At 40.1% G+C, this 18,313-nt stretch overlaps 2 protein-coding genes across 2 annotated transcripts in view; one reads left to right on the top strand and one right to left on the bottom strand.

Annotated features, from left to right (window-relative positions):
* LOC134665434 (uncharacterized) overlaps positions 1-18,313 on the top strand; it is a 579,666-nt gene that overhangs the window by 203,496 nt on the left and 357,857 nt on the right. The window lies entirely within an intron of this gene.
* The window catches only part of LOC134665449 (protein hobbit), a 74,324-nt gene that overhangs the window by 26,959 nt on the left and 29,052 nt on the right, over positions 1-18,313 (bottom strand). The window contains exons 20-26 of the mRNA XM_063522423.1: positions 16,697-16,861; positions 15,122-15,322; positions 14,326-14,519; positions 14,068-14,183; positions 13,196-13,343; positions 9,490-9,714; positions 8,804-8,998 (exon numbers count right to left, since the gene is read on the bottom strand). Of these exons, the coding sequence (XP_063378493.1) occupies positions 8,804-8,998; positions 9,490-9,714; positions 13,196-13,343; positions 14,068-14,183; positions 14,326-14,519; positions 15,122-15,322; positions 16,697-16,861 (1,244 nt within the window). The remainder of the gene's footprint in view (positions 1-8,803; positions 8,999-9,489; positions 9,715-13,195; positions 13,344-14,067; positions 14,184-14,325; positions 14,520-15,121; positions 15,323-16,696; positions 16,862-18,313) is intronic.

The following is an 18,313-nucleotide window of genomic DNA, read 5'->3' as shown; positions in this document are numbered from 1 at the left end:
AGCCGGAGAGTCTTGAGGGGACGAGCCGGGGAGTGGGGGCGGGCTTCTTTATACAGCGCGCGACCCAAACGGGCAGACACGTGAGGGCAGACGACGTTGTTGGTTGTGTCGATTCTTTGAATTTTTCGGACTAATATATAGGTACTAATGCTTAGGCTCGGATCAGAATTGTGAATTAACGATTCGTTTTATTGTTTTGTTCATACTTACTTAAAGAGTTTATGTATTCTAAGTTGGTCTTAGCTACTAAGAAATTATTTTTGGGTTTATTATTAATAATAAAAGTTGTTTGGTAATAAGTAGGTACCTAGCTTAGGTAATTACCTACCTACATTCGTAGAAATTTAACTACGTATAGATAATACTAATTGAAGTAGGAACCTGTAATATCGGTTAGGGACTATTACCTTCCGTCTATTTTTTGCTATTGTAAATAAAACACATACCTTTACAGATAGGTATAAGTAGATAAGTTAGGTAGGTACAAGTTATTAAACACCGCCTCGACGGATAATTTAATGTAGGTACTTACCTGATATCTAGTTGGCGAGATAGGTAGTTAGCAGGTATATTTCTATTAAGTATTTTTTTGTTTTCGTTCATCTGCTTTGATAGTTTTTGTTTAGGAATTTAGGTTTTGTGTTCGTACCTCTTTGTTGTAAGTAGGTATAATTGTATAAAAGTTACTTGGCGTCAGGGTTGGGCAAAATACTGGCTTCCACGTATTTCAAATACAAATTACAAAATACATTTTTAAAAGTATTTGAAATACCAAATACAAACTACTTTGGTGACTGGTATTTGAAATACAAAATACAAATTACAGTGTTTAAAATAATGTATTTCAAATACAAAATACTTTTAATTCTTTTTGTCTAATCGTTTAGTTTGTTTAACGAATATCCTTTCCTAAAAACGTATAGGGTCATTGCGCTTGTTTTCGTCCAGCTCTAGTTTTCATCCACTTGACGAAATTTGAATATAAACCTACATTGCTGCAAATAGTAAATTAAAAATGAAATATATTATTTGCCTATCTGTCAAGTGGTCGAAAACTAGAGCATGGACGGAAACTACTGTAATGACTCTATCCCCTGGCTGTTGACGAAAAGTTCCGCGCAGAATAATTCGCGCATGGTACATATTTGCCCTCGTACAAGTTGTACATTATATTTTAAAAAAAAACGTTCCATTTTAGGATCATAGAATTTAATAAAATGTATTTTGTAGAAATGTATTTTGAAGCTTGAAGTATTTGAAATACAAAATACATGTGAGTGCAGTATTTGAAATACCAAATACAAAATACTTTTCCAGGTAGTATTTGAAATACAAATACAAAATACTACAATGTATTTCAAATACGTATTTCAAATACATGTAATTGAAATACTGCCCAACCCTGCTTGGCGTAAGTATAGTTTGGTACATTCGATTCGTAGAAAGTAGCAACTTAATAATTAGGTACTTAACTTATTTAAGTAGGTAGGTACATATATCGGTTAGTTAGAGACTGATAAGTAGGTACTTACCATCCATCTTCTTTGTTAGGTATTGTAAAAGAGATAGTTAATTAAGTACAGATACATACCTATAATATAATTGATTTACTAGTTAATAATAAATAGGTACCTCGGCGGTTTTATTAATGTAATATTTGGCGAGATTACTTATAAATACTTACCTAATACCATATGATTATTAATAGGTAAGTATGTAGTGAAATCCTGCATCTACTTTGCTAGTGCGTGTTTGAATACCTACATAGTTATCTAGGTGCGGTGTGAGTTTGTATTTATTACTTGTAAGAACTTATATAAAAAGTTACATGTCATATACCTAGTTTTGTAGAAGGTATTAGTGAAATTGTGCATCAGCTTCGCTAGTGTATGTATAGGTACCTACGTACGGTGTGAGCTTGTAAGTCCCTATATCATTTAATTCGCAATGTTGCGAGCACGAAAACGTAGTCGGTCCTGTGCAAACCTTTCTCGTAAAACTAAAAAAGCCCGACAAGAAAGTGCACGTCGCGAAACTCAATCTCCGACATTACGACAGGAACGATTGCAACATGTCAGAGATCAAAATCGTCTTAATTATAACAGCCAATCACGCACAAATAAGAAAACACTACTGTATCAGGCTTCAAAAAGAATGGCTGAGTATCGTAATAATCGGGAATCTAATCAAAGTCGCATTAGTAGACTTGGTAAGCAAAAAATGCAGACAACGAAAATTCGTGGGCTGGAATCACCAAAAACACGATCTCGTAGGTTATCGTCTATGAAGACACATGCGTCTCAGATACGTGCCGACGAATCTCCAACGACCCGATCCCAGAGATTGTCGTCTATGAGGACACATGCGTCTCAGATACGTGACGACGAATCTCCAACGACCCGATCCCAGAGATTGTCGTCTATGAGGACACATGCGTCACAGACACGTGACGACGAATCTCCAACGACCCGATCCCAGAGATTGGCGTCTATGAGGACACATGCGTCTCAGATACGTGACGACGAATCTCCAACGACCCGATCCCAGAGATTGTCGTCTATGAGGACACATGCGTCACAGATACGTGACGACGAATCTCCAACGACCCCATCCCAGAGATTGGCGTCTATGAGGACACATGCGTCACAGATACGTGACGACGAATCTCCAACGACCCGATCCCAGAGATTGGCGTCTATGAGGACACATGCGTCTCAGATACGTGACGACGAATCTCCAACGACCCGATCCCAGAGATTGGCGTCTATGAGGACACATGCGTCACAGATACGTGACGACGAATCTCCAACGACCCGATCCCAGAGATTGGCGTCTATGAGGACACATGCGTCTCAGATACGTGACGACGAATCTCCAACGACCCGATCCCAGAGATTGGCGTCTATGAGGACACATGCGTCTCAGATATATGACGACGAATCACCAATATCTAGAGATAAAAGGCTTACACGTTTAAGGATGAACTCCCGGCGACATTATCGGCGACAACTTTTCGCGGATGACTCAATATTCAATGATTCTATATCACAAATCGCAAACTACGCATGCTACATTTGCAACAAATTATGTTACCAAAATCAAACGAGGACAATATCATTAAACCAGTCAAGTGTTATACCATTTGAAAGTCCAAGTCAATTTACTTGTTGTAATCGATGCGCAACAAACTTATTGAAAAATAAAATACCACCGAATGCATTTTGGAATAATATGACGGTTTCTAATATACCACCAGAACTGGAATGTTTGAGTGAAATGGAAATACGTTTGATTTCAAGAATTAAGCCATTTTTGAAAGTAGTCCGTTTAGGTGGCAGATTTGGGCAACAAGGCTTTAAGGGCCAGGCAGTTCTTTTTGCCCAGCAAGTGGAAGAAATTGCTGAACAACTGCCAATTTCAATTACGAGTGCTGGGATAATAATAGTCTCAGAAACGTTGCAAAATGTTGCTAATAACAAAAGGTATTTAATCGATATTACCAAAATCAAAAGAGCTCTGCAGTGGCTTGTACAAAACAATCACTTATATTCCAGTGTTCGGCTTAATTATGACACTATTACACAGGAGATTAATGATAACGTTTTTGAAGCGATCGTATCGCAAACCGATACGTCGCCAGTAATCACGGAAGAAAACGCTTTTAAACCAATTAGCAATGAAAAGTGTATTTTGCGAGGGACCTTCCACCAAGGAAGTGAAAGGTTTCACGAAGACTCGAGAGGACGTCAATGTACTGCCAATGCAGCTGCAGCTATTGCATATGCTACAACCAAACGTATCAATGCATGGCAACCATCTGATTTGGATCGAATTCTTCTTGCTGGCAATACCTATTATACGTTATGCTTAGAAAGGCTTAACTCTCGCCCCGAATTTCTTAACACTGAAGAGTTATTGCCATTAATTACAATAGCTGATAATAACTACCATTTACAAGTTGAACCAGATGTGGTGATTGGAGTGATAAAGCCAAATATTATATCTGAGGTATTGGAAGGTTACTACGCCAGTTTAGATGCAGGTATAGAATTTTTCTTTTCCATACACGAAAAAGGAATAATTACATGTGAAACCGCATATTCTGTCGCTATAATAAAATTTGATAACAAGTACTTTATATTTGATTCCCATTCACGAGGTCCTAAAGGTCATAGTGCCCGAAATTGCGGAACTTCCATGGTAATGAAATGTAATAGCATTCTATCCTTATGCCAACATCTGCTGATTTCACTACAAGTAGGTAGTCGAAAAGATTTGCAATATTCTATCACAGCAGTAATATCTAGTGATACAAATACATTTGAATCAACACATCAGACAGTTGAATCATTAATTAATAACGTAGGCCCACAAAATGACAATGAAAATACAAGCAATACACATTTGCACACGGATATGATTACTACAACATCTTTAATGCCCATAGACACCAATACACCAATGATGACAGATGTACTTAGTAATGTTCATGAAGACAGGCCTATACCGATTCACGAATTAAGGCGAAAAACATCTGCGCCAGTAAGCATACTTACAGAGCAAAGAGCAGAAGAACTTTCCTGGGTAAAGCTTTTTCCTGATGGGAAAAACGGTCTGAAGGAAGATAGAAGTACCCCAATTTCGCCTCTCGATTACTTCCAATCAAGAATAATGTCTCATTATCGCAGATTCCAAAACAATGAATACCTGTTTTATGCCTTATCAACCGTTGAACTATATAAGGCTCGGCAAAACGTTTCTGTTTGCGGTAGATTACGCCAAGATGGCGTAGAACCCAGAGATTTAGTACAAAACGTTCATTTAGTCATGAGAAATATAAGAGGTACTCAATCGTATTGGCACAAAGCGTATACTGATTTGTTAGCTATGGTAAAAAATTTAGGACCGCCTCACTGGTATATTACTTTGTCTTGCAATGATATGAATTGGCCTGATATGTTGCGTGCCTTATTAGTAGCTGATGGACGCTCTGAATTTGATGTAGATAATTTAACATATCAAGACAAAATGCGCCTTATAGAATCATACCCGGTGACTTTGTCAAGGCAGTTTATGTTTAGATTAAATGCGTTTTTTAGACTTCTAAAGAAAGACGTCAATCCAATATTGGGTCACAAAATGGAAGACTATTGGTGGCGAATAGAATTTCAATTGCGTGGTAGTCCTCATGTACATATGGTGGCATGGTGTCAGGACATGCCTTCTTTTGATAGCCGCGAAGGAATTGAACTAATCGACAGTGTAATTACATGTCAAATACCTGACGCAGAGGATGATCCTGAAATGAATAATTTAGTTAATCGTTTGCAAACGCACAAACACACACATACGTGTTTTAAAAATGGAAATCAATGTCGATTTTGTTTTCCGCGAATGGCTTCAAATGCAACTAAAATTTTGGATGATGACGAAGCTGTACGTAATGGTGGCAGATTTTGTATATTAAGAAGAGATGCACACGAATCGATGATTAATAATTATAACCCTAGAATATTAAAAGTTTGGCGCGCCAACATAGACATCCAGCCATGCGGTTCTGCTTTGGGTGTAGCTTATTATATTTCAAAATATATATCGAAGTCAGAACCGGCAGAAATATCAAGGGCTATACAGGAGTCCATTAGAAAAGTCCAAGAACGAGGCGGAAATTTTCCTAACCAGATATTTGCAATGCAAAACGCCATTTTGACTCATCGCGAAGTATCAGCAACAGAATGTGCTTATCGTCTCTGTCATTTGAAGTTACGCGATAGTTCACGGAAGTGCGTTTTTGTTAATACTTGTGCTCCAGCTCAAAGATACCGTATGTTACGCGTGGATTTTACAGAAAATTCGGAACCATTCAAGAATGTGTTTGATAGGTATGTCTGTCGACCGCATAATTTGGAATTTATGAGCTTAGGCGAATTCGCAGTTCAGTTTGAGACAATAACACGCATTGATGTGTCTGAAGATAATCAAGATGCTGATGCTTACGCTGTAGATGACGAAAATGCCGTAACTCGACAGAGAATTATTACATTATTAGATAATGCAGGACGAATGAAAGCTAGAACTCGTCCCGCAATTTTACGGACCAGATATTATACGGCTTCTTCAGACCCAGAAGCGTATTATTACTCTCTTTTGGTAACACATGTTCCTTTTAGGGCAGAAGAAGAATTGTTAGAAGGGTTTGAATCTACTAAAGAGGCCTTTATGAACAAAAGGCATTTACTACGGCCATTACAACACGGGTACAATGCAGAAACGATGGCAAGATGGGAAACTGAAATACAACAAGCTATTAGCCGTCTTGTGGCAGAGAATGCAGCAACTAATATAATAGAACACAATGAGGACAATGACACGCTAATACCTTTGAGAATGGACAATAATGACTGTTTATTGTTAAATCAAGAAGAAGAGATAGAAGAAAATGAAAGTGATGCAAGATTTTCTGATGAAGAATTTGAACGAGCTCTTTCTTCGTTGAATATCCAGCAAAGACAGCTTTTCAGAAGAGTGTCTCAGAAACTTTTAAATGATGTTAATCAACCTCTTAGAATGTTTGTCACTGGTGGTGCTGGAACGGGAAAAACTTTTACGCTAAAATTAATCGTAGAAGAAGTAAGGAGGCTCCGTGGTAACCATATGCATGAAAAAGCTATCATCGTGACAGCACCTACTGGTGTTGCAGCCCGATTGATAGGTGGTAGTACCCTTCATTCGACTGTTGCACTTCCAATAGAAAAGGGTAGACCAGAAAGTCTGCGTCCTTTAACTGGCGAACGCCTTCAAAGAGAACGACAAAGATGGAACTCTATAGATTGGGTGATAATAGACGAGATTTCTATGGTGCCATACCTAACGCTACGAAATATTAATCTACGCCTTCAGCAAATCAAACATAATAACCTTCACTTTGGTGGTTGTAATATTATTTTATTTGGCGATCTAATGCAATTGCCACCTGTGTCCAAAACAACTGGCGGCGCTTATTGCTTTCGTCAACCTGCGACGTTAACAGGTGAAGTCCACCTGTGGCATCTATTTGATTTTTGTGAATTACCACAAAATATGAGACAAGGACATGATACTACATTTGTGGATATATTAAACAATCTTAGAGTCGGACAACTGACAATGCAACAACTGGAAATATTAGATAGCCGACGAGTAGACGTAAACGAACTCAATGAAATCATTCGAGTTTTTCCGACTACTAAACAGGTTGATGATCATAATCAAAAAATGACAACTATGTTGGAAAAGACTACTAAATTATATAAATTAAGTGCAGTAGATATATCAGTAGAAACGAAGACATATGGTCAAAAACCGAAGGATGCATATGTTTCAGATGACCCAAATAAAACTGGGGGTATAGTTAAATATTTGTCAATCGGATTAGGATCTCGAGTAATGTTGCGAAGAAATTTGAATGTTAACCACGGTCTTGTCAACGGAGCAATGGGAGTTGTAAGAACGATTGAATGGCCAGCTCTTCGGAGGGATCAGTTGGAACCCGGAGAACTGCCACAGGCTGTTTATGTCGAATTTGACGACAAAGCTATTAAAAACAATGTCCCTGGAGTAGGCGTCAGAATCGAACCATCGACGACAGAATTCGATACACTTCGTGGACAGGGCAAAATAGAGAGAAAAATGTTGCCATTGATATTGTGTTGGGGTGTTACTGTACATAAGCTACAAGGAACGACTTTAGACCGAGCTGTGGTTGATTTAAGTTCACGCATTTTTGCAAAAGGTCAAGCATATGTAGCTTTGAGCCGCGTTAGGTCTCTAAATGGATTAATTATCAGTAGTTTAGACCACCGCAAGCTACTCAATAATCCTCACGATATTAACTCCCTCAATGAAATGACAAGATTGCGAAATTTGCCGTCTTTTAATACTAACTAAAAAGTGTTAAATAAAAAAAGATAATTTAGAAAATAAAAAAACCCGACTGCAAAAAAGCTATCTTTAGAAAAAAAATAACTGAAAAGAAAAAAACAAGTTCAGTAGTCGAGAACATTGAATCAGTTTCATGATTAACATTTCGTATGTCAATTTGGACCTTGGAATTTAAAAATAATGTCCAAATCGCTTGTGACGGATCCGGAACGAGGCATACGAATCGTTATGACACAGATAAAACAAACTATACATTCTTATACGAAACAGCAACTTCAACAGTCGGGACCCATTAAAAGTCTAGGCTGCGGCACTAATGTTGACGACAATAATGGGTCCCGACTGTTGAAGTTGCTGTTTCGTATAAGAATGTATAGTTTGTTTTATCTGTGTCATAACGATTCGTATGCCTCGTTCCGGATCCGTCACAAGCGATTTGGACATTATTTTTAAATTCCAAGGTCCAAATTGACATACGAAATGTTAATCATGAAACTGATTCAATGTTCTCGACTACTGAACTTGTTTTTTTCTTTTCAGTTATTTTTTTTTCTAAAGATAGCTTTTTTGCAGTCGGGTTTTTTTTGTGTATTTTGAGCCAAAATCACTGTTTCTATGTTATCACCTAACTTGTTACTCTAGATGAAAGTTCTCCTAACAAATAAAACAAAATAAATATGTTTGTCCAATATCCTTTCTCTATTACTATAAATTGCACTGCATTGCGAGATTCTGGAGGCAACTGTAGACAGTAAGCCATTTGTCTATAGGCTATGTGTAGGCGCGGATTCCGCGTCGCCACATTCGCGTCCGTATGAAACTCGTTACATAGAGATAGAAATACGCCAATTAGTCATAGATAGACAAAGACAGAAGATCTCACCTGTGTTTTAATATAAGTGTCGATAAGTGCGAACGCCAGGTCCCTGTTAAGTTTCGTCCACGCGCCCCGTAAGTCGTGGACGGCCAGGCGATGTGTCGGCGCGCACTCGGCGTCGCCACACTCCCGTCCATATGAAACTCGGCGGACGGACAGACAGTAGCATTTCTCCATTGGTGCGGGCTTCAAGGCTAAGGTCTGGGAAAAAAATATTGATATTTTTTTTTTTTGTTTTTATAAAATAGTCTTCAGATTTTTCCCTGTGCTTGTAGTATAAAACGATATTACTTGACATAGTTCTTGGTCGACGGAAAGTGCCGTATACATTTTGATTCCATTGAGTGTCGAAATATACGTTTTATGCGGCATTAACGGCCGTATCATTTTTTTACGTCAACATAAAACCTCCACTTACTCGAGTCTGGATATCAGACAGATGTAAACCTTATTACCCATATAGTAAAGTTTAAATTTGTAGCTCACGGTCATCAGGCATAGCCACCGGCGTTTTCAACCATATCTCCGTCGTTAAGGTCGCAATTCATATAACCCGTCGTCTAGTTGGCTCGGGGCCTTCTCACTAGATTACTCGTTACAAGAAAAAGACAGTGTTCTATCCTTAACTCGAGACAAAATAAACAAATGTAGACCTTCTAACTTAGATAGTAAAGTTTAAATTTGAAGCTCACCTCATCACCGTCCCGGTCATCAGGCATAGCCACCGGCGTTTTCAACCATATCTCCGCGTCGTTAAGGTCGCAATTCATATAGCCCGTCGTCCAGTTGGCTCGAGGCCTCCTTACTAAGTTATCGCTAGTTTTTACTAGGGAAAGTCGGTGTTTCGAACCGCAGGTGACGCGGACTCCGAGCATTTCTATGCCACGTTGCATAGACGAGGAAGACCAGTAGAACACCTGAAATATTACATTTTCATTTTACTAACAGCAACCATTGAAAATCTGAATTTATTTATCAATAAACTTTTTATTAATATACTTAACAACGAACCCGAACTGTCTGCAACGTTCGCACGTTTATGGTTTTCATCGTCTACGTAAGCGATATATTTATTGCATTGTTCCATAGAGGAAATCTTGAGGGTTGAAGTATTCGGTCCAATTACTAGCTGTAATAAAGCGAGCAGCCGAGCTATCGCTATCTCGCTCTACTTTTTAGGGTTAGTTTTTGACATATACATATTACCCATCCTCTTGTAGTTCATAGTCCCAATACAAATTACCTCCTATGAAATTTAAACCTTAATTAAATGGAAAAGAGTTGCTTTTGTTTTGCTTCGTTCGATTTAAAAACATAGTCAACTCTATTTTCTAATACCATTGATTCAAATACGATTGTCAATTTTCTATACAGGGTATAGTCGTGCCATTTACATCTGTAAAAAGGATTGGGAAAAGAACAAATGTTTAGTCAGACTACAGATAGCATAGACTAGGAATCGTCTAGCTAGACGGAGCTTAGAGCAATTATTTTATGACACCGATGCTGCCCAAAATACAGGTGTGCGGGGGGACGAGGTGAGCGAGTCCCGTGCCGTGATTGGTCCGTTCAAAGACACGGACGTCACACAAAGACACTTGATCGAAAATGGAGTAAAATTACCGTATATTTGTGGCAGAGGGGGTAGCGCTACTATGTTGTCTGGAGGATTCCTAGTCTATGACATATATTCACGAAACGTTTACCTGTAGATTATGCAATGTAACCGCGGCGCTAACTTCACGGTAGTGACGAGATAGCTGCAGTTTGCGTGGCTTCAAGTTTTGAAACACACGCGTCCACCGCGTGGGCCGAGTCACACCTGACAGAATCAGTTTAAGGCTCTCGAACCATCTACGAACATATATGTTTACCTGCAGGTTGTGTAGTGTGACAGCGGCGCTGAGTTCACGGTAGTGACGAGATAGCTGCAGTTTGCGTGGCTTCAAGTTTTGAAACACTCGCGCCCACCGCGTGGACTGAGTCACACCAGACAGAATCAGTTTAAGGCTCTCGAACCATCTACAAACATATATGTTTACCTGTAGGTTGTGTAGTGTGACCGCGGCGCTGACTTCACGGTAGTCACGAGATAGCTGCAGTTTGCGTGGCTTCAAGTTTTGAAACACTCGCGTCCACCGCGTGGGCCGAGTCACACCTGACAGAATCAGTTTAAGGCTCTCGAACCATCTACGAACATATATGTTTACCTGCAGGTTGTGTAGTGTGACCGTGGCGCTGACTTCGCGGTAGTGACGAGATAGATGCAGTTTGCGTGGGGTCAAGTTTTGAAACACACGCGTCCACCGCGTGGGCCGAGTCACACCTGACAGAATCAGTTTTAGGCTCTCGAACCATCTACGAACATATATGTTTACCTGCAGGTTGTGTAGTGTGACCGCGGCACTGACTTCGCGGTAGTGACGAGATAGCTGCAGTTTGCGTGGGGTCAAGTTTTGAAACACACGCGTCCACCGCGTGGGCCGAGTCACACCTGACAGAATCAGTTTTAGGCTCTCGAACCATCTACGAACATATATGTTTACCTGCAGGTTGTGTAGTGTGACCGTGGCGCTGACTTCGCGGTAGTGACGAGATAGCTGCAGTTTGCGTGGGGTCAAGTTTTGAAACACACGCGTCCACCGCGTGGGCCGAGTCACACCTGACAGAATCAGTTTTAGGCTCTCGAACCATCTACGAACATATATGTCTACCTGCAGGTTGTGTAGTGTGACCGCGGCACTGACTTCGCGGTAGTGACGAGATAGCTGCAGTTTGCGTGGGGTCAAGTTTTGAAACACACGCGTCCACCGCGTGGGCCGAGTCACACCTGACAGAATCAGTTTTAGGCTCTCGAACCATCTACGAACATATATGTTTACCTGCAGGTTGTGTAGTGTGACCGCGGCACTGACTTCGCGGTAGTGACGAGATAGCTGCAGTTTGCGTGGGGTCAAGTTTTGAAACACACGCGTCCACCGCGTGGGCCGAGTCACACCTGACAGAATCAGTTTTAGGCTCTCGAACCATCTACGAACATATATGTTTACCTGCAGGTTGTGTAGTGTGACCGCGGCGCTGACTTCGCGGTAGTGACGAGATAGCTGCAGTTTGCGTGGGGTCAAGTTTTGAAACACACGCGTCCACCGCGTGGGCCGAGTCACACCTGACAGAATCAGTTTTAGGCTCTCGAACCATCTACGAACATATATGTTTACCTGCAGGTTGTGTAGTGTGACCGCGGCGCTGACTTCGCGGTAGTGACGAGATAGCTGCAGTTTGCGTGGCTTCAAGTTTTGAAACACACGCGTCCACCGCGTGGGCCGAGTCACACCTGACAGAATCAGTTTAAGGCTCTCGAACCATCTACAAACATATATGTTTACCTGCAGGTTGTGTAGTGTGACCGCGGCGCTGACTTCGCGGTAGTGACGAGATAGCTGCAGTTTGCGTGGGGTCAAGTTTTGAAACACACGCGTCCACCGCGTGGGCCGAGTCACACCTGACAGAATCAGTTTAAGGCTCTCGAACCATCTACAAACATATATGTTTACCTGTAGGTTGTGTAGTGTGACCGCGGCGCTGACTTCACGGTAGTCACGAGATAGCTGCAGTTTGCGTGGCTTCAAGTTTTGAAACACACGCGTCCACCGCGTGGGCTGAGTCACACCAGACAGAATCAGTTTAAGGCTCTCTAACCATCTACAAACATATATGTTTACCTGTAGGTTGTGTAGTGTGACCGTGGCGCTGACTTCACGGTAGTCACGAGATAGCTGCAGTTTGCGTGGCTTCAAGTTTTGAAACACTCGCGTCCACCGCGTGGGCCGAGTCACACCTGACAGAATCAGTTTAAGGCTCTCGAACCATCTACAAACATATATGTTTACCTGTAGGTAGTGTAGTGTGACCGCGGCGCTGACTTCGCGGTAGTGACGAGATAGCTGCAGTTTGCGTGGCTTCAAGTTTTGAAACACACGCGTCCACCGCGTGGGCTGAGTCACACCAGACAGAATCAGTTTAAGGCTCTCTAACCATCTACAAACATATATGTTTACCTGTAGGTTGTGTAGTGTGACCGTGGCGCTGACTTCACGGTAGTGACGAGATAGCTGCAGTTTGCGTGGCTTCAAGTTTTGAAACACACGCATCCACCGCGTGGGCTGAGTCACACCAGACAGAATCAGTTTAAGGCTCTCTAACCATCTACAAACATATATGTTTACCTGTAGGTTGTGTAGTGTGACCGTGGCGCTGACTTCACGGTAGTGACGAGATAGCTGCAGTTTGCGTGGCTTCAAGTTTTGAAACACTCGCGTCCACCGCGTGGGCCGAGTCACACCTGAGAGAATCAGTTTTAGACTCTCGAACCATCCACAAAAATATATATGTGGTTACCTGCAGGTTGTGTAGTGTGACCGCGGCGCTGACTTCGCGGTAGTGACGAGACAGCTGCAGTTTACGTGGTTTCAAGTTTTGAAACACACGCCCGCGGCGTGTAGGCCGAGTCACACCTGACAGAATCAGTTTAAGGCTCTCGAACCACCTGAAAATGCAATATAAAAAATATGGTTGTCTGTAAAGTCGGTTTACGGACGATAATTTTGCATGATAACGTCATAAGAAAACATTACCATTACATTACGTAACGTTACCGTGGAGATCTGTCCACAACGTGTCAATTTTTCGTGCATGCTACCGGTGTTCATCGATTTATAAGACGTTATCACGTCAAAATAAACTCTCTCTTAAAAAAACAGTAGCGACATTGCTAAATAGTTTGAATTATCCTGGCAAGGTCGCCATGTAATGTGGAGCGTTCGGGTAGCAAATAATACTATGAAAGTCTGCTGAATACTGAACGTTTTATTGAGTAAATTGGTGCTTATATACTAGTGGCCTACGTGAGTGGCATTTAGGTGACCTTTATGAAAATGTAATTAGAATTATTGTTTATTTTATTAAATATATTTTCTATTTATTAAATGTCACCTTAAATGTCACATGACGTGTTGACCCTAATACCCAACACGTCATGTGCCTACTCACCGTACACCATCATTTTAATAGTTTTCATCAGCAGTTTCTCTTCTCCCAATGTTACTTTCCGAGAGCAAGTGCCTATAATAGAGCTCAAAAATTCATAGAAAAACGACTTAGACGTCTTTGAAAAATCGGTGAACATGCATGAAAACAGATCTCGATAAACTGAGATCCTCTACCCTACTCAACCTAATCCTTTTTTAAATGAGTTAAAAAGTTAACTTTACCTCAATGTACTTCCATACAGTAGCAGAATAGGTCCATCTTTTTCAATGGGTTTTGTTTCCATACTTATGTGTAGATCTAGATTTTGGGAGCGAAACGCGCGGTACGAATCATGTTCCTGAAAAGTACAATATATTTTTCAGGATTAGGGAATTAACAACAATAATATTTGCGGAAAGTTTTCGTGAAGAGTGATATGTGAGAGTACCCAGAGAGTTATTCGGGAATTATTCTGGTTTAGGAGGGTAGGTTGACCTTACCTGGTTGCTAGAGTACTCTGGTAACCGGGTAGGCGCGCATGGCGCCACGGCGCGGTGGTCGCGCGGATCACCGACGCATAGCCAACCGAGTTTCACTGACAGTTTGAGGGCTGGAACCCGCAGCACGCGGCAGTCATCGTACTTGCTGGCTGTACGGACAAACACGTCCAACTCGCCGAGGAAACCGAGCTTGCCTGAAATTAGTACCACAATTATACTCACAAAATATTTTCAATTGAAACTAGCAACCTTTTGAAGTGTTGTTCGGTATCAGAGAACGTTCATCAGATAAATGATGAACTAAAAAAGGCTCAGACAATTTTAGAAAGTAGTATTCACTGTTTCGTCGTTGATTTACTTAGTTTATTCCAAAATAAGATCAATTATTTCACATATCTTGTAATGTGTACTTGGGTACATTTGTAATCATTATTTGTTAGTTCATAACTAAACTACTGACAGTAGATGTACTATTATTTCAACTAATTTATTATATGTAATACACGGTTTTAGAAACGGTTAAGTACTGTTTTTATTGGACCGGTAAAGTGATGTAAAAAGTAAGAATCCAGTAACACACCTCGAAATTGGCCATCCACACCTTGCATCAGCACTGTACCTAATCCTAGCACGCTTGCATCCAACCTTAAGGCCAGAACACACCGGCTGCGTCTGCATGAAGTGCATGTGCGCGTGCGATAAGATGTTGGAGCCGCACACGCACACGTCACATAAGCGGTGTGCCGTCTCTCATCTCTCTATACTACAACGCGTTGTATCCAACCTAATTACTCACCATTGGTCCAATCAAGCACAAGATCAGTCCATGTGAGCTCCATCTCTTCAGTAGTGTTATAAGGGTCCAGCGACACATGGAGCAGACATGTGAATTTCCCACAATTCGCTGTTAGTCGCCCGTGCATCAGTAGGCGCACTTTGTCCCAAAAGGATAACGGCGCCGACGGGTCGAGAGATGGCCGTGATACTTGGTCGAATGCTGGGGATGGTAAAAAGGTAAATTTTAATAAGTTACATGACTTACGAAGACGGACAAGTAGTAATAGACAGCTGTCCTGACGACTTTAAGGCATTTTTAAAAATAATAATGTACTCAAAAGAAGTTACACTTCTTATGCTACAGTACCGATTCAACTCGCGATATTCGCCCTAATACAGTTCTACGCTCAATTATTTTTCTACACTAAGGAAACAAAGAAACGCGAGAAGTTAGACAAATCGGCTCAAGCATTACAGAAATAGTACATTATTGCAGAGGCCGGGAAAGGGCAATTCGTGGATGAGTTTCGATTTTGTCGGACGACGCGAAGCGGAGTCCGACAAAGAAGACGAATCCACGAATTGCTATTCCTGCCGAGGCATATATAGTGCTTTTCTCCAAACATGCGAGGAAATAAGCTAAAATAATTATTATTTAAGCATCAAGCATCACTCAAATCAAACCTTCACATCCAAAATGTCAAAAACAATTTCCCTCTTTAATTAATTTTTAAAAGTTAAAGGCACAAACTTATTCTGCCATTCAGTACCATTCAATATTCGTTCATTCAATATAATTGCGCAATATAGTTTGTCAAACCAACTTTTCAGTCAGTAAGAACCAGGAAAACTACACCCATCCTTTTCTTTTGGGTGCTAGTACTAGTGTAAGACAAAGATAGTATGATTCTCTTTGTCTATGTTTGAAATGAGAAAGTCCTTTGACAAACTATGTAAGCTTTATGAACACGGATGAGATTTAAAAAAAATATAAAAATAATCTTTGATTTTATTAAGCAGTATTCGCACGATCATACACGTGAAATGATAGCTGATCGGGTCGTGTAGAAGCGGCTCGCGGCAAGAAAAATTGGCTGTTTGCGTTTTTTATTATTAAAAAGTAAAAAACACTACAGTAATAAGTTATTACTGTAGTGTTTTTTTACTTCCCGTCCGCTAGAACGGGACAGCGATAGTTTGATGTTTTTTAGTTAGAGTTTGACATTAACGAAGAACTTCCCGTATTATTTTTGCTACAGTAAGGTGAACATTTCCGAGCATATTGGAGAAAACAAATTTCTTAAACGCGATATCTATTTATTGAAGTGAAACCTTCTTTAGCGGCGCTGTGCACTTTCTGTGATGGGGAAAAAATATTAAACTCGCGAGAGCGTAAGTCGTCAGACGCTTCGTAAGACGGACACGTGACCTGATTGAAAAACTTTTACAATGTCATTGAGTTTTCAGTTCTGCCAGCACTCCCGGAGTGCAACCCGTTTTTTTTCTTTTCTCACTTGTGACCAAACCTCCGCATACTTCACAAATTACTTGTTCCTCTTTAACCAAAAATGACAAGCATAAATAAACCACTTACATAAGTTGCATTGTGCGATAACCGGCTCCCAACATGGTCCGAAGGCGTAGCTAAACTCCGCCATTTCGCAACACAAGTCGTAGTACCACTTCAGGGGCATCATACTTCGTTCTAGCTCCATCTCGCCCCAAGGCTCGCCTTGGTCTATCGTTACTGTTCGGACAGCTGAAATAGAGAAACGCAACTTAAGTACCGGTTGGTGCTAGTAGCTCTGTGAGTGTGAGCTATTGATCTTGCGACTCCAAATCTAGCATTAAAAAAAAATGTAGTTTGAAAATAATATACCTCGAATCTATGTACACTATGTAGTCAGCAAAACTATTAGCTTAGCATCTCTTCATCTTCGTTTCTTCATTCATACATACACAACTGTACATTCAAATAAAATTTGTACTGTCACAAAATTTTACGAGATTCGTTTAAGACTGCATCGAGCAAAATCAGCGAAAAAGGCAGTCACCGTTTAGTCGCTAGCGTTCACATCTCTTGATAAAAAAAATTATAATAAATGTCATTAATATCCCAAAGAGTGTGTTTACAACGAATCACCCTTGAAAATCTGAAATGTTTTACAATATAATAAATACACTTATGCAAAGTTGTACCTAAAACGTGATGAACGAGTGTCAGCGTTTAGTAAAATTTGTATAAAAAAATCGATGCTCATGCTATAAAATCGAGTGATTTCGAAAGCCAGATAACTGGACTACAACGAATCAGGCTTTTCCTATTTTTCCTCTTAAAGGCTACAGTGAAATTCAATCGTAAACGTAAACTTTCGTATAATTTCCATACATCCGCCATATCTGTCAAATTCTCCTTCTCCTCAGATGCCCGCTGTGGGCCGTTGGAAGCGGACGCGTACTTCTTTTTTCCAAGTTGACAGTTCGATTTGGCATATATATTGACAGAAATTCATGTCCGTATACGAATGATGATACCAGTGAAAAACTGTGTTCAAAATTAATAGGGTAAATAAATAACGTCACACGGAGATCTAGAGTCATTAAAATTTCGATTTATTTTTATTCACGAGTCATAATACTTAAAAAATATGACAAATTATTTAATAAAATATATTAATACAACCAAATCAGTATAATTAGCTTCTTCCTAATTCACTTAAAATGAAAAAAGTTTGAAGATTTGTTATTTCTTATTGGAATAAATTTTCATTGTGCTGGTATTCATATTACGTCATTTTAAAAACATATATGACATAATGTCAATATACTAGATAAACAATTTATCAACAAAATTCTTCACATTTTAGCCTAAACAATATAAACTATTAAAATTTTATTTGTTGCTATTCTAAGATCTATCATGTGCTTTGAAAGTTAATGCAATGATATATCATCAAGAAATTGAAATCAAGACTCGACCTGCAGTTTCAGCGGGTTTTTGTGGCTATATCATCAGTTGAAAGAACGATATTTAAAGCCAGTGGCATCGCAGTGGTCTGGTTTACGAGTACCTATATTGGTTTCATGTGACGATGTTTATATAAATGTATCTATCAAACAACAACGTGCTTTTATTTCATTGATATTCGGTGCAAAACGATAACTCAGTAACGAAATAAAATTATCAGAAATGAATTTGGGTTTTTTCAGT

The sequence above is a fragment of the Cydia fagiglandana genome, chromosome 6 (assembly GCF_963556715.1).
Source record: "Cydia fagiglandana chromosome 6, ilCydFagi1.1, whole genome shotgun sequence".
NCBI classification, from domain to species: Eukaryota; Metazoa; Arthropoda; class Insecta; order Lepidoptera; family Tortricidae; genus Cydia; species Cydia fagiglandana.
Note: the sequence above shows the minus strand (reverse complement) of the source record. Positions and strands in the feature narration are given on the sequence as shown.